At 38.2% G+C, this 16,301-nt stretch overlaps 1 protein-coding gene and 1 long non-coding RNA gene across 2 annotated transcripts in view; both read left to right on the forward strand.

Moving 5' to 3' along the window:
* Window positions 1–398: 398 nt before the first annotated feature.
* On the forward strand, window positions 399–3,505 carry LOC109376367 (uncharacterized). The gene is made up of 2 exons (XR_002122728.1): window positions 399–2,155; window positions 3,416–3,505. It is a non-coding gene; the product is annotated as an uncharacterized LOC109376367 (long non-coding RNA).
* Window positions 3,506–5,016: 1,511 nt separating this feature from the next.
* LOC109376360 (putative inhibitor of apoptosis) overlaps window positions 5,017–16,301 on the forward strand; it is a 20,150-nt gene continuing 8,865 nt past the window's right edge. Inside the window, 6 exon segments of the mRNA XM_019632266.1 lie at window positions 5,017–6,363; window positions 6,366–6,629; window positions 6,632–6,844; window positions 6,937–7,036; window positions 11,225–11,300; window positions 12,066–12,086. Of these exon segments, the coding sequence (XP_019487811.1) occupies window positions 6,012–6,363; window positions 6,366–6,629; window positions 6,632–6,844; window positions 6,937–7,036; window positions 11,225–11,300; window positions 12,066–12,086 (1,026 nt within the window). The 5' untranslated portion in view covers window positions 5,017–6,011.

Below are 16,301 nucleotides of genomic sequence, written 5' to 3' on the forward strand. Positions count from 1 at the left end.
GGTGCAGTCACTGGCCATGTGGGAATTGAACCAGTGACCCTGTTGCTGAGAGCTCGCCCTCTTAACCAACTGAGCCACTCTGCCAGCCCTCTTGTTCTGTTTTTTATTTGTACATTCTTTTGTAATACAATACTGTCTTAATTACTGTTGCTTTATTATACAATTTGTTATCTGGTGGACAAGTCCCTTCAGTCTTTTCTTTGTTAAAATTGTCTTGTAGCCTATAAATATTTTTCGTACATGTATGTGAAAAGTGTTAGGATGGCAACCTTGGCAGACATATATGTACCTTATTTTTAAAAATCACTAGCTAGATTTGCTGAGTTTGAGTACACTGAAAATATGAAAAAGATTAACTGAATAAATTTAACACCAAACTACAAGGTTATACATGATTAGTCATAGAGTAGTATTTATTACACCCGAATGTTATTGCATACATTTTTGGGAAAAATATCTAAGGCCTTTGAGTTCCTTAAATTCTAATTGTCTCCTATATTAAAGTATACTCATTATCTTATTTTTTTGTCTGGACAAGAACTGAAAAAGAGAAAAAACTTGAATTCGGAATGAACAATTCTTGCTATATGTATTTCCCATGTATATAAGGAAGGTTCTGTAGCTTTCCAAGAAATACTGACTTGAACTAAATACTGAACTACTAGCAAACTCTTGTGCATATTTGAATGTTTTTAGTCATTGGGAGCCAATGGCATTTCTTTTCTCTGTATCACAAACTGTTATGAATATTTCTTTTTACTATTAACGTTGGACAAGACCTCCTGTTTTGTGACTGACTGGCAGGCAGAAATAACAGGGACAGGAAATGGGAAATGGTTCAGGGACTTGGAATTCCCCAAATGCCTAATTAAGTGGCTTGTTACTTGGAAGTTTTTGGAATGTTTGCCCACTGGAGTTCCCCTGAGAAAAAGCATCTGATTTCATTGACAGAGTATCTTCACAGAACATAAATTAAGAAATTCGCTCCTGCAATACAACTTTTACTGCATGTCACTGCTTTCTTGGCACTAGTGGATGGGGATAGGGATAGGGGGGTGGGGGAGGGAGACAAAATGTAACACCAAGAGTTCTTATTTGCAATTTTCTATCAGTTAACTAAACTATTTAAAACGTCACTGATAAATCGGCTCCTTTGTGGTTCACGTACGATTTAATGTATACACACATATATAAATGTATACTGTTTATTTTAGTCCCATTCAGAAAAAATAGGGAGTGAAGACTGTCTGAAATACCATTCACGTCGCTAGCGATGAGCTTTTGAAATTAAGGACACTTTTTCGTTAGTGCATATGTCTCCAGAACAGAAAAACAAAGTTAAAAAAACAAGTTTAAAAATCAAAGACATACTGGTTGATTAGAAAAGACCTATTTATAATATAATCCCCAAGAGATTATAAAATCAACATTTCAAAGTTAATCTGATGCTGTTCTTACACTTTGCTTTTTTCCATTTCCACCACCAGCTGTGAATATTTATGTTAGGCAGCTGCGCTCCGAGGAAAAACGGTTACAACTGTTTTAAACGGTTACAATTGTTTACTTAGTTGAAGCAAAAACGGTACTAGGTTGAGTCCATCCTGAAATGCAGTCATCTAGGACCACGGGAAGCGTCACACTAGAGGAATGTGGCCAGGAGTGGGATCAAATAACTGAGGTGACGCGAAGAAGAGGCGCAAAACCACCCGCGCACGGGTGTTTCCCCAGGGTTCCCCAAGATTCAAACTCTTCGGCTCACGGTTTGCCACGTTCCCCTCGGGAGAATGTTAGGGACAGAGAGAGAGAAGGAAGGGTCAAAAGTACTCAAACCGCGAGATTTAAAATGGAAAACGCCTCGCTGATTGAAGCCGCCTGGTCCCGTCCCGCGGGCTGACCAACTGCCTGCCTCTCAAAGCGCGGCGGGTCCTTCCTCCGACCGTAGGCTCCGCGGCGCCCTCGAGTGGCGGCGACGCAGCCCCCGGATAGGCGTGATGACGTCACCATGCGTCGGCGGCGTCCCTGCCAGCGCTGGGGGCTTCGGGATAGCTGATCCGGAGCCGGCTGGGCTACATCTTTCGTCCGCGCCGTTGCTGTCGGGTGTGAGGAAGCCGCCTTGCAGCCGCGCCGTTTCCGTGTGAGCTGCGCCTGCTCCGAGGTGAGTGCAGCTACTTCCCGGCCCTAGCGGCGCGAGGCGGGTTGGGGCGCGCGGGCCCGCGGGGCCCACTTCCCTTCCCAGAAGCTGAGGCGGGCCGAGGAAAGACAGGGCCTAGCTAGGGCCCTGCGGCCGGGGGATCGAGGGGCGCAGTGAGCTTCTGCTCTCGCGGAGCTTTTATTTAATTCAGAAGTTCCAACTCCAAGACTCGTAATCGAAAATAATTGTTAAAAATTAACCTGTTTGCATGCCTGCTTGGCCGCTGCCCACTTTTCCGGCCCTTGGACTTGGACCAAGATGTTTTCTCTTTAAGAGTGATTGCAGGGCTTTCAATTTAGCCTCGGTATTCCTTTAATTTGTTGAAACGAAGACAGTTCTGTGGCGGCGAGATCTTGTATTTAACATAGTTTCCACTGCCTTCCGCCACTTTAGTAGCCTATTGTGTGCTGTGAGAAATAACTCCAGGAAATTAATGGGTAAATCCTTGTAGTTGCTCTCCTTTTCCCTTCCAGCCTATCTCCGCATCAGCTACAGTTTGCATCAAGAGGGTAAAATCTACAGGACGGTGCTTGTAGACAAAAAAATTATAATTTAAAGATAGGATGTCAAGTCCTGGTGTAACGAAAGCATTTAGTCACGTGGTTGCATTCCCAAGGCCATTGTGCTACATTTTTGTTTTCGAGGTGCTTTCTGTGGTGGTTTCTTTGGAATTGGAAGGGAATTGTAGAGTTTAAGAATTTATGTTAATGAGTTTCTGATGCATTTTACTGTTACTGGTCAGTTTGCCTCCTCCTGTAGACGCCGTTAAAAAATAATGTTACTAATTACTGTTGTACTGTTGCTGATAGGATGTAGTCCTTCACCAGTATCCCCTTTTGCCTCTAGCTAACAGCCAGAGACTTAGTCTTAATATTAAAGTCACCAGAAAAGGGGAGGAGACCAACGACAAAATATTTTCCTATCAGGAAATCTCCATCTGTTCAAAGTTGTATGTTTCAAATAAAATATATATGTATAAACATATATGTATATGTGTGTAAATATAAATATATTTAGTCCTAAGGGGCGTATATATATTGCATTTATTTTAATTAAAAACTTTTCCAATTAGAATGTTTTTGGGACAAATTGCTGGAATTAAGATGTATTATTGAAAACTTAAGTCATTTTTCGGCTTTTCTTACTATATTCAAGTCTATAAATTCTATTTACCATGAAAATACAGTTTTCTAAAATAGCTTCTTGTTTTTGTTTTTGTTTCAGATTTATAACCCCGAAGAGACTACTTTTTTCCTCTCATTTTTTTCTGCTGCAGTAATAAATCCCATTATGGAGACCTAGAAATTTTATAAAGGCTAGAGTATGAATTCTGTGGCGTGTATTTTGTGTATGAATTACGTTTTTTAAATATGAAGGGTTTTCAGAAAGAAGGCTAGTAGGGTTAATTACTGGTACATTATGCAAAGCAGTAATTTTGTTGGTAATACAATAGTTTATTAGACACTTGTGATAACACTGAAAAGGACAAGCAGTATCTTGATAAATTGATTTATCTTTAAATACAAAATGAATGGTATTGTAGGTGCATAATCCTTAAATGAAAGACAGGTTAATTTTTAAATGCAGTGTAGAAAGTTTCTGCTGTGGAAACGTTATGGTTAACTTTTAGGTTGTTGGAAAAATTATGAAGCATTTTTGCAACAGATGGTGCTAGTTCAGTTTTGGAAGCGCTAGAATCATTCGCATCTATGTTATTGCTATGTTATTTGACAGTTGACATTCTACATTCATTCTAAAAAAAAATTGAGTGATTTGGTTGAGTTTTGGAGATTCTACAACAAGTTGAAGATGGAAGACCATACTGCACATTTTCGCCATATTTTACTGTTTTACTTCCGTAAAGGGAAGAACGCACGTCAAGCTTGTGAAAAGTTGCGTAAAGTTTACGGGCACAGTGCTCTACAAGTACGTCAGTGCCAAAGATGGTTCACGAAATTCCGTGCTGGTGATTTTGATTTCAACAATGCTCCTCGGTCAGGGAGGCCCACCGAGGTTGATGATGATAAAATAAAGGCATTGATAGAGTCAAACCCACGTTACACGACACGAGAGATTGCAGAAACGTTGAACATCCATCATTCAAGCGTTCACGACCACCTGAAGAAGCTGGGATACGTAAGGAAGCTCGATCATTGGGTTCCTCATGACCTCAAAGAAGTTCATTTGACGGCACGTATAAACATCTGTGATATGCTCATTAAGCGTGAGGAAAACGATCCTTTTTTGATGCGACTGATAACTGGTGATGAGAAGTGGATTGTTTACAACAATGTGGTGCGCAAATGGTCTTGGTCCCAACATGATGATTCGCCCCAAACAACATCAAAAGCAGACATTATTCAGAGGAAGGTTATGCTCTCAGTGTGGTGGGATTTTAAAGGTGTCGTGTTTTTCGAGCTCCTGCCAAGGAACCAAACAATCAATTCGAATGTGTACTGTCGGCAATTGGACAGTTTGAACGAATCCATCATTCAGAAACGTCCAGAGCTCATTAATCGTAAAGGTGTTGTGTTCCATCACGACAACGCAAGACTACACACAAGTTTGATCACCCGTCAAAAATTGCTGGAGCTTGGATGGGATGTGTTGCCACACCCACCATACTCACCTGACCTTGCGCCATCAGACTTCCACTTGTTTCGCTCTCTTCAGAATTCCTTGCGTGGTATAACTTTCAATTCAGATGAGGCTGTACATCAGCATCTTGTTCAGTTTTTCGCAAATAAAGACAGGTCCTTCTATGAACGAGGAATTATGAAACTCACTGAAAGATGGCAAAAAGTTATCGAACAAAACGGGCAATATATCATTGATTGATCTTTGTTCTTTATATGAATAAATTACCTTTGAAAAACAAAGAAAAAATACATCATGACTTTTTGACAAGCCTATAGTTAAGTTTATGGAGAAAATCCTTCAACTGATCAAGTATAATAAGGTGACATGCAAAGCTAGGAAGAAAGACAACTAAACGATGCTGCTGGAAATGGACACATATAGACAATAATTTAAAAACATGGAAAAATTAGCAGTTTGTGTATGTTAAATTTATTTGACATCATATGCATACTATAACAGGCATAGGTTCAACAAAGTTTGTGGGTGTTACCTGCCCCCAAAAATTGTTAGCTGAAACTAATATAATCCATTTAAGTAAATACTATGATGATAACCTGTGTTAAATTAGCCTTTAGATAATGTGACCAATGAAGACTTTAATTCTTCTTGTTTACTAGACTAAAGATTTTTTTAAATAATCATATTAAAGTACTTGTAGGGCAAGAAGCCTGCTTATAGTTTTTCCTCTTGTAGCATAATCAATAATTGGCTTGATAGCCAGGCTTTGTAGCTTTTAACCAAAAGCAAACTAAAGGTATAATTTAGATATTCTATAGTTGTTTAGAATTTTGGGAATATAAACCTTGAAAAGGCAGTAGTTTTAACATTTTCATAAGTATGTCAATGTCATTTAGGCCATAGGTTAGTATTACACCAAATAATGAGCAAATAACACTTGAATTACCTGTAAGAGTTACTATAATCCCAAAGAGTACTAAAAAATATCTAGGTAATTTATAAGGGATATTCATTCTACCTGAGTGTAAACTCAGGTGTAAATCTAGTAAAGGTCTGGTGAATTTTACATAAGTAGGAGTCTATCATTTGATAGTTTTTATAGTAAAAATCTAATTTAGTATGAAGAAATGAGAGATTTCATCAAAAAGTAAAATCACTCATGCACAAAACTACCTCCCAATGACTTGTTGCAGGTACCTTGTATCAAAATATTAAGAGTATAATGGAAGATAGCATGATCTTGTCAAATTGGACAATCGGCAACAAATACAAAATGGAATATGACTTTTCATGTGAACTGTGCAGAATGTCTCCATATTCAACTTTCCCCACTGGTGTTCCTGTGATCTCAGAAAGGAGTCTTGCTCGTGCTGGCTTTTATAACACTGGTGTGAATGACAAAGTCAGATGCTTCTGTTGTGGCCTGATGCTGGATAACTGGAAAGAAGGAGACAATCCTATTGAAAAGCATAAAAAGTTGTATCCTAGCTGTAGCTTCATTTCAAATCTGGCTTCTGTTACTAATTTGGAATCTACCTTTGAGAATACTTCTCAGGTGAGAAACAGTTTTACACATCATTATCTCCCACTTTGGAACATAGTGGCTCATTGAGTGGTTCTTCTTCCAACCTTTCACCAAACCCTGTTCTTTCTTGAACAGTTGAAGACTTATCCCCATTGAGGACTAACCCCTACAGTTATGCAATGAGTACTGAAGAAGCCAGATTTCTTACTTACCATATGTGGCCGTTAAGCTTTTTGTCACCATCAGAATTGGCAAGAGCTGGTTTTTATTACATAGGACCTGGAGATAGGGTAGCGTGCTTCGCCTGTGGTGGGACTCTAACTGGGAATCAAAGGACCATGCAATGTCAGAGCACCGGAGACTTTTCCCCAACTGTCCATTTTTGGAAAATTCTCTAGAAACGCTGAGGTTTAGCGTTTCAAATTTAAGCATGCAGACACATGCAGCTCGACTGAGAACATTTATGGGCTGGCCATCTAGTGTTCTAGTTCAGCCTGAGCAGCTTGCAAGTGCTGGTTTCTGTTATGTGGGTAAGAAACTAATACTTAGCTCTACATTTTATCCTGTTTATTTTGATTTACATTTTAGAATGTGTATTCAGTTTAAGCTTCTGCTTTCTAAGGTTGCAACGATGATGTCAAATGCTTCTGTTGTGATGGTGGTTTAAGGTGTTGGGAATCTGGAGATGACCCATGGGTAGAACATGCCAAGTGGTTTCCAAGGTAATTGTTTTTAAAGGTATTCCTACACAAAACTGCTTACAGAAATAGGCATGCTTTTTCATGGTTCAGTTTACATCTCAGTGTAACAAAGCTTCTCTTATACCATTGGGGAATTAGCCCTTGAAAACACCAAATTTGAACTTTATTTTGATGGAAAAGGTGGTAGAATGTTTTGTGCACTTTTCTCCTTTTGGAAGCCATGTATTTAGGATATAGTTTAACTTGACTCGTTTACAATTATGGCCATACATTTCATTTATATGTTTCCCTTTGTGCTGTAAAGAAGACTTAAGGATTACAAAGATACTTAAAATAGAACAAAAAGAATATAAGTTCAAGTTAAGGGAAAAGGAAAACAAGAAGAGACATAAAATAATATAAATGTAAAAATGCATATAATATCTGTTAAGTCTGATTAGAATTATACATTTTTTTTTCTGTATGTACAGTTTTATCTTGTGATATGCCATCTCCTTTTAGTCACTCTGTAACAGTATCTCCTATTTTTAGAAAGAATTTAGAGGCTGTGTTGTTAGTAGAAATAGAATTTGAAATTAATTGTTTTTGTTACTGAATAGCTATGTGAACATGGACAAGTTGTGTAATGTCTGAGTCTTTTTCCTCTTCTGTAAAGGGAAGTGGTTGGACTGATAATTTTTTATTGATTGTGGTAAAATATATATAACAAAATTTACCATTTCAATCATTTTTAAGTATACAGTTCTGTGGCATTAATAAGTACATTCACATTGTTTCTCAGTCATTGCCACCATCCATTTCCAAAACTTTTTTGTTTTCCCAAACGGAATCTTGCACTCATTACACTAACTCACCATTACCCGGTCCCCTCATCCCCTGGCAACCACCATTATACTGTCTATGAATTTGACTACTTTAGGTACTTATAAGTGGAATTACTTAATATACATAATGTTTTGACCTGTGAATGCCTTTCACAGTAATGAGTCTCTTGAACCTCTTCAGGAAATTGAAAAACCCTTTTGTCTTTTTGTATGATTTAAAAACATTACACCAATAAATATTGTTATGGATGAGTACATTGTGAAAAGTTGTGTTTTAAAATTATGTCTTTAATATTCATAATATATCAAGGTCAATTTTGACTTTCTGACTGAAACATGACGTATATTTTGTTTAAATAATTTATGTAGGAAAAAGCATGTTTTATTGTCAGAACTTTAAATGATTTAATTATGTTTGGTTCTATGGGGTTGTGTACATATAATTTGAAATTTAACTAATACTGTATGAAAAAGGCAAAAACAGCTTTCCAATTCCAGCATTTGAATTGCTGCATTTTGTCTTTTATAAAACAAAACAAAATCTTGGTTTATTTCTGTAATTTGTGTTTCACTTTAAATAAGTAAGAGAAAAGGCTTAGGGGTGCTTTTTATAAATAGTTCTGAAAACAAATTTCAATTGTGCATAATCTTTAATATTAGTAAATGGAAAACCAAAATGGATAATCATTATCACTATATTTTAACACCATTCATTTATCAAATATTTGGGTGCCTACTGAATACTATTTTAAATTTTTATCTATTTAGTTTTTAGAGATTTTATTTGCAAATTGGGGGAAGGAACAGAGTTGGGGAATCAGGGAAGGGGAACAGATAAGTTGCTGTCCTTTTGTTCTTCAGTCTAATTGTGGAGGATGTCGCTTCACTGGCCCATGTTGGTATTATCATTGCCCTCTTTTCCTGCTGAGGCAGATCGGTCGCCGGTCATTGGACAGCAGCTCACGTCGGCTGCCGGCCACTCACGATAGCTTTGGAAGCCCACTGCAGCCTACGCCATCACCGGCGACTCACGGCAGCCCAGCTCCAGGTCGAGTGTTTTTCACCATCTGGGTTGTAGAGGGCGCAGCGTCATTGGCCCATGTGGGATCCAAACCCGCGGCCCTGCTGCTCAGAACTTGCGCTCCCAAGCCAACTGTTAACCAACGAGTCTCTCGGCTGGCTCCTGAATACTATTTTAGATGCTGGGGATATATTGGGTTATCGGAAAAGTCATGATGCATTTTTGCAACGAAAAACAGAAAAAATATGTCATGACTTTTCCAACACCCCAGTGTAACAGTGAATAAGACACAAAAATTGCTGTCCTCATGGACTTTATCAAAGGAGGGTACAGTATGGGGTTTTCACAGTTTCTTATATTTCCTGTCTTTAATCATTATGAATATAAATTGATCAGTCTCAGAAGAAAATAAAACTATATGAAAATGAATACACAATGACAACTAGCTGTGTAATTTGGGTGATAAACTTGAGTTTTGAACATGCTTATATAATTTTTACTAATTCTACCCATTCACCAGTTGAAGGACATTTGGGTTGTTTCCAGTTAGGAGAAATAATGAATAAAGCCACTCTAAACATTACTAAACATTTATGGACACATGTTTTCATTTTTCTTGGGTAAATACAAGTGTTATTGGTGGGTTGTATGGGAAGTTTTTCTTTTAACTTTATAAGCAACTGCCAAATTGTCTTCTGACATGGCTGTACCACTTAAAATGTTAAAATCCCACTGGCAATGTTTGAGACCTACAGGTGTTTCACATTTTTAACAACATTCGGTATTATCAATCTATTTTTATTTTAGCCATTCTAATAGATGCTACACAAGCGGTTCTCAACCTGTGGGTCGCGACCCCTTTGGGGGTCGAACGACCCTTTCACAGGGGTCGTGTAAGACCATCAGAAAACAAAAAGATATTTACATTATGACTCATAACAGTAGCAAAATTACAGTTATAGAGTAGCAACGAAAATTTTATGGTTGGGGGTCACCACAACATAAGGAACTGTATTAAGGAGTCGTGGCATTAGGAAGGTTGAGAACCGCTGTGCTACGTAGTGGTATTTCACTGTGATTTCAGTTTGTATTTCCTTAATGATTAATCAGTGTGTGTTATTTATTTACCATCTATACATCTTTGGTGAAGTGTCTGTTGAAATCTTCTACCCATTTTTAAGTTTTCTCTTTTTTTAATTATTAAGTTTTGCAAGTTTGTAATGTCCTCTGGATACAGTCCTTTATCAGATATGTTTTGCAAACTTTCGATCTGTGGCTTTTTTCATTTTCTTAACAGTGACTTTGAGGAGCAGAAGTTTTTAATTTCTTTTTAATTTTATTGGGGAACAGTGTGTTTTTCCAGGACCCATCAGCTCCAAGTCAAGTCATTGTTTTCAGTCTAGTTGTGGAGGGCGCAGTTCACTGGCCCATGTGGGAATCGAACTGGCAACCTTGGTGTTCGGAGCACTGTGGTCTAACCAACTAAACGAACTGGGTGCCCAGAAGTTTTTAATTTTCATGATGTCCATTTATCAATTTTGTCTTTTATGGATTGTACTATACCTAAACTGACAAAAAGATTTCGGCCTATGTGTTCTACGAATCATTAGTTTACATTTATGTGTATGATTCATTTTTAGTTTATTTTTGTATACAGTATGGGCGTAGATCGAGCTTCATTGATTTTTTGCACATGGATATCTAGTTGTGTAGCACCATTTGTTGAAAAACACAAGGAATGAATTGGAAACAGATATGATTTGAACTTCCTGGAACACCTTTGAGAAGCCCTAGTAGTTTGAAAACAGGTTTTTGGGAAACATGGTCACATTATGTATAGATGTGATTCAGTATTTTTTGTAGAGAGGGTTTGTGCTTCAAATTTAATGGAAGAGTGGACACTGGAGAAAAATTAGCAGTAATTATATTGTGAAGATCATGTTTTAGGAATACCAAATTATAGTTTCTGAAACTTGTTATACCTCAAAAGTAAATTATGTAGAACAGCATTTTTCAAGCCTCAGCTTGTGCTCCTTTGTAGGTCTAAACCCTTTTATTGTTACTATATTAATGGAATTAAATAGAAAATATCAGAATGCATCAACACATAGTAGTAAGTAAGAGTCTGTAGTATTTTATGAGAATTTTGTTCCTGTTATGGATGTGATTTAGTGTTTATACTGTGGCATCCTAAGAGTTTGAACATCACTTTTCTAGAATGATCAGGTTACATTGGGTTGTTGGAAAAGTCATGACGTATTTTTTCTATGTTTTTCATTGCAGAAATGCTTCATGACTTTTCCGACAACCCAATATTTTTAGTATATAGCAATTTTTAAAAAGAATTTTTGTTTTATGTTTTAGGTGTCAGTTCTTGATACACATGAAAGGACAGGAGTTTGTTGATGATATTCAAGCTAGATATCCTCATCTTGAACAGGTAAACTTTTATAGTTGACAACATCTAATTCACCTAAATAATACTTACAAAAAATGTTATTAGAAGTGATATTAACATTTGTTTTCTTATTAATTATAGTTATAGGTTTTGTATACATATTAATGATACTTATTAATTTTTATTTTTGTAACTACCTTGTTTGTTTAGGGTTTTTAAGAAAAGATTGTTTTTTTTAAAATCACTGAACATAGTGTATAGGTTGTAGTGGAGTTGGAGCAGGATCTTCAGTGTCCCCTCCATCTTTTCTAGAAAAGCACACAAAAAAATAACTTGTCAGGAATTTGAAACCTTTGAGAGTGATCCAGCTGAAATAAGACTCTCTAAATGGAATGAGAAATCGTTAATACTTTTTTCCACTTTACTGAAACTAGAAATACTTGAATTCTAATTCGGACGTAGTTGAAATTTAAGGACATTTTTATGATGATTAATGTAAAATAAAGTGAAGTGAAGTATTATGTAAATCATCCAGTTTTCAAAAGAGTATGTACATTACTTAAGGGAAACTTATCTTTTATTTTATTTTACTTTATTTTTTTAGCTGAGCCATCCTGCTGGCAGCTCAGCAGCAGCTCAGCTTGGGCCGTGCATCGAACCGCGGTTGCTCAGAGCTCAAACTCTTGAGTGAGCTCTTAACCAACTGAGCCACTCGGCTGGCCCTAAGGGAAACTTATCTTAATGTTTCTTTGTTCAGGTTGTTTGAGATTTCTGATTTTTCCTATTAATTTTTCTCCTGTTTGATAGCTGTTGTCAGCTTCAAGTCACTCCTAGAGATGAAAGTGCTGATACACCAAGTATGTATGAAAATACTTCAAATATGGAATAGCAATTTTTATAAGAATATTAAGAAGGAAAATATGTAAACATGATTTCTGAGGTCTTAGGGAAAAAGGCTGGGTAGTTAACTAATAAATAGCATGTGTCTTCTAAGATTAATGACATTGAGCGTTCTTGGAAATATACTAGTTTTTCTTCTTGAAGTGCTGACCTTCCAACTGGGGAGACAAAACACATGCAAAAGAAAAACAATTATAACAAATAGTTCAAAGAATACCAATGAAAGGTGCAAATAAGAAGCCCTCCAAGGAGGAAAAGTTGTTTGCTATAAGCTACCATGTTTGAAAAGGACCAGTTCACATGTGATTTAAGAATTGGGCTAGATATTAGGTATTTGTCAGGTGTATATAGTATTTTAGTGCAAGGATAGGAAATAGGTCTTCTGGTTAGTACTTAGTTTTAGCCACATCTGGCATTTAGTTAATGTATGTAATGTACGTATGTTACAGTGTCCCAAATAGTGAAGATAATAGTCCACAGTTTTCTTCACTAATTGTATCTAGAAAGAGGTGTTCTTTTCTTGGCACACCCTTTCAGAGAGGGCTACTGGCACATTTGTAGCAGGACCAAAATACGGCGACTAAGATGTATGAGAGTCCTAGAGACCAGGGCTCAGAGGATTGTTGAGGGTTTAGTTGGTAGTATTTGACTTGGGAAAAAAAAGAGTTACATGGGTGTATGATAACTATATCCTGTGTAATAGAGCTGGAAAAAACAAGACAGTAGTGTTGACTGTTCTTCCTTTAAATTTATAACCACAGCTTTCTAGTGGGCTGTCCTGCAGTCCACTGCAGTTCCCTATCAAATCACTCTGCTAAACACCCAAATGACTGCTGTATTTCTCCATAAGTTTCTAACACTCTTTCCTACCTTATTCTCATAACCTTGATTCACTAAGAAAATAAAAAGGATCAAGAAAATTGCTTGATCTTGTCGCCAGAGAAAACACCAGTCTACAATGTACCCATATACTTTGCTTTCTGCTTTTTTGTAAAGCATGCGTTGTCCTTGCTCTTATCTAAGCTCAACTCTTCCACTTGTCCTCTTTCCTCTGAAACTCATCCCCTACTGTCAACTTAAGAACTTTGCTTCAGCAGTAATCTACCCTGTCTCTCACATCATGGATTTTTCAGTCTCGCCTCAATCATTTATTTCAGCATACAAACATATATCTCATTGTCACCAGTCCTAAGAAAACTTCTTTGAACTTGTTTCCAACCAGCTATTGTCATTTCTCTGCTTCCCTTTACAACAAAATGCCTAATATTAATATAACTGGCTAATTTTAAATGCTTTGCGTTTGTGTTCTCTGATTCTTTTGCATGATCAAGTATGTTGTTGAATCTCCCTGTTGAATTTTACAGTTCTGTCATTGTGTTCTTTGGCTGCAGGATTTCTGCTATTTTTTGTTTGTTTGTTGTCTGTTTCTTTATTAACTTCGTAATTTTGTTCATGTGTTGTTTTCCTCATTTTGTTTAGTTGTCTATCTTTGTTCTCTTGAGTTTCATTGAGTTTCGTTAAGATGATTATTTTTAATTCATTGTCAGGCACATCAGTTGTCAGATGAATTATAGCTTTCCATTTTTCCATTTCTTTGGAGTTGGTTACCAGAACTTTATTAGTTTCCTTTAGTGGTGTCATATTTGCCTGATTTGCATGATACATGTAGGCTTGCCTGGATACCTGTGCATGTGAAGGAGTACACACCTTTTCCAGTCTCTACAGACTGGTTTGAGTTGGTAAACTCCTTCTGTAGGGTCCCCTGGCTCATGGGATTAACCTTTTGGAGTTGCAGTCATGCTTGCTTGGAGCTGTTATGAGGTGCTGCTGGGTCTGTGATGGGATCCTAGGTTGGCGGGCTAGTTACCAGGGGCTTGGGCTAGCGTGGATCCTGTTGGTTCCTTGGTAGATGGGACTGCCTTCAGTACATTGTTCAGTAGGATGTTGTTGGGACAAGGGTCAGTTCTCCCAACAGTGTTCACAGTTGGGCTCCAGATAGTGGGCCTATTACCAGATGTGCAGGTGAACGTGGTTCCCTCCAGGTCCCTGGGAGGGCTCCTGTCCAGACACTGAATTTGTCCCTTGATCGGCAGGACTGGCTCTGGACCATTGCTGAGAGGGGCTGGAACTGAGCCCCAGAGCTGTTTCAGGTTCTACAGTCAAGATTGAGGTCTGCAGACCTGACTCTGTAGACGTGTGGATGGCACGTCTCCTGCCAGGTCCCTTGGTGAACTGGAATGCTCTAACTGCGGTAGAGAGGCTGGAGTTGTTTCCGGATTGTTTGAGGGCAGACATGAGTATCTCCCAGCAGGTCCCTGTGCTTCAGTACCGCTGTGGACTGGGGCTGAGAGGGACTGGAGCCGAATAAAGGACTCTATCAGGATCTCTGGGTGCTCAGTTAGTAATGTCATCTGCTGGGTTCCTGTGCCAAGAGAACTGTTTGTGGACTACAGCTGGGATGGTTTGGGGCCCAGTCATGATGTCCTCCCAGAATCTGCACTCTGATGGGTCCTGGACCATGGCTGGACCCAGTTCAATAGGCAACTTCAGTGTCTACAGCTGGGACTGAGATCAGTGTCCCTGTTACCCAAAGCACAGGTGGGCCTGGCTCCTCTCCATTCTCCTAGTGTGTGGGTTGGTGACAGGACCAATTAAATGGGATCATAGCCAAGTCCTGAGGGATCCGAAGCTGTTTCTGGGTCTGTAGCTGGGACCATGGTCAGTGAGTCAGCTGCCAGGGTTTGGACCTGTCTTCCCAAAACAGCTCTCTTTGGTCTTGGACTGCATTGGGATTTCATAATCTTCTAGCTGGATGGATCTCAAAGCCCCCACACAGGCACTTTGTCCATGGATGGATTCTAAATTGTTGATGGGGGTCTAGGAGTGGGAAACATCTTACTCGGCAGTCTTGCTGATGTCGCTGTCCTTTATCCTTCTTAAGACATCTTCTCTTGGCTTCGCAGACACCACATCTTGGTTTTTCCCTACTTCCCTGGTTGATTATGAACAATCTCCTTTGGTGACTACTCCTTTTTCAAACCTCGAAATAATGGAATTCCTCTCAGTGCTCCACCCATGTTTATTTCTCCATTTCCTGAGCTCTAAGTTGGCTTGTCCAACTACCTGTTAAAATTTCTACTTGGCTATAATGAGTATTTCAGAATTAATATGACCAAAGCAAACGTTTTCTCCCTGTTCTTCATCCCTCAAATTTGCTTCTTCTCTGGTCTTCCCCATCTCAGTTAATGGGACTCACTAGCTAAGGTCAAAAGTTGACTAAGGTTAGGACCATTTCTGATTCCTCTCTTTACTTTGTATATTTAATGTATTGGAAATCCTTTCAAGTCGGCTATATAATATATCCCAAATCTTACCACTTTTCTTCATTTCCACCTCTATCAACCTAATGCAAACTGCCACCATTTTCTGTTAAATGAGAGCCTAAGAGGTCTTCCTTATTTCATTTTACTGCATTAAAGTTTATCACCAAGCTGCCACAGTCATTTTTTCTGCCAGAGTTACCTTTTGAAAAAAGAAAACAGGTTTTAACAGTTCCCTGCTTAAAACTCTCCTAGAGTATTCTCGCAAACTTAGAATAGAATATAAAGCTCTCTCAAGGCTCTACATGATATGGGCATCACCCTCCTCTTTGACTTTCTGCTTCTTGAGTATATCAAGCTTTACTTGACTCAAAGTTTTGTACTTGCTGTTCTCTTTGCCTGGAAGACTTCTTTCACATATTCCCATAGCTCACTCTTTTTTATCCAGTATTTGTTCTGGATTGTCTTTTCAGACGGGCTTTCCACATATGTTTTAGCAAGGAAGCACAGTTATGCAATGTAGCCATTGCATATTTATATATTTAGTATAACAGTTTTACAGCAGGTGGCGATAAAGTGTCTTGAAGAATGATGTCTTTGTAATTTCACAGAATGCCATATTGGCTAGCACTGCCCCTGTTATCAGAAAATGCTTCCCTGATTACCCTATCTTTTATAAACCATCTTCCTGCCTCCTTGTTTGTTTTAATCACCTTACACTGCTTTATTTTCTTCAGAGCATGTCACTATCTGAAATCATATTGCTTTGTTTACTTCTTTAACCATTTTTTTCCCACCTTTAGACATCTTTTGTGTGAAGTAG

This window comes from Hipposideros armiger, unplaced genomic scaffold (genome assembly GCF_001890085.2).
Source record: "Hipposideros armiger isolate ML-2016 unplaced genomic scaffold, ASM189008v1 scaffold_1114, whole genome shotgun sequence".
Classification (NCBI taxonomy): Eukaryota; Metazoa; Chordata; class Mammalia; order Chiroptera; family Hipposideridae; genus Hipposideros; species Hipposideros armiger.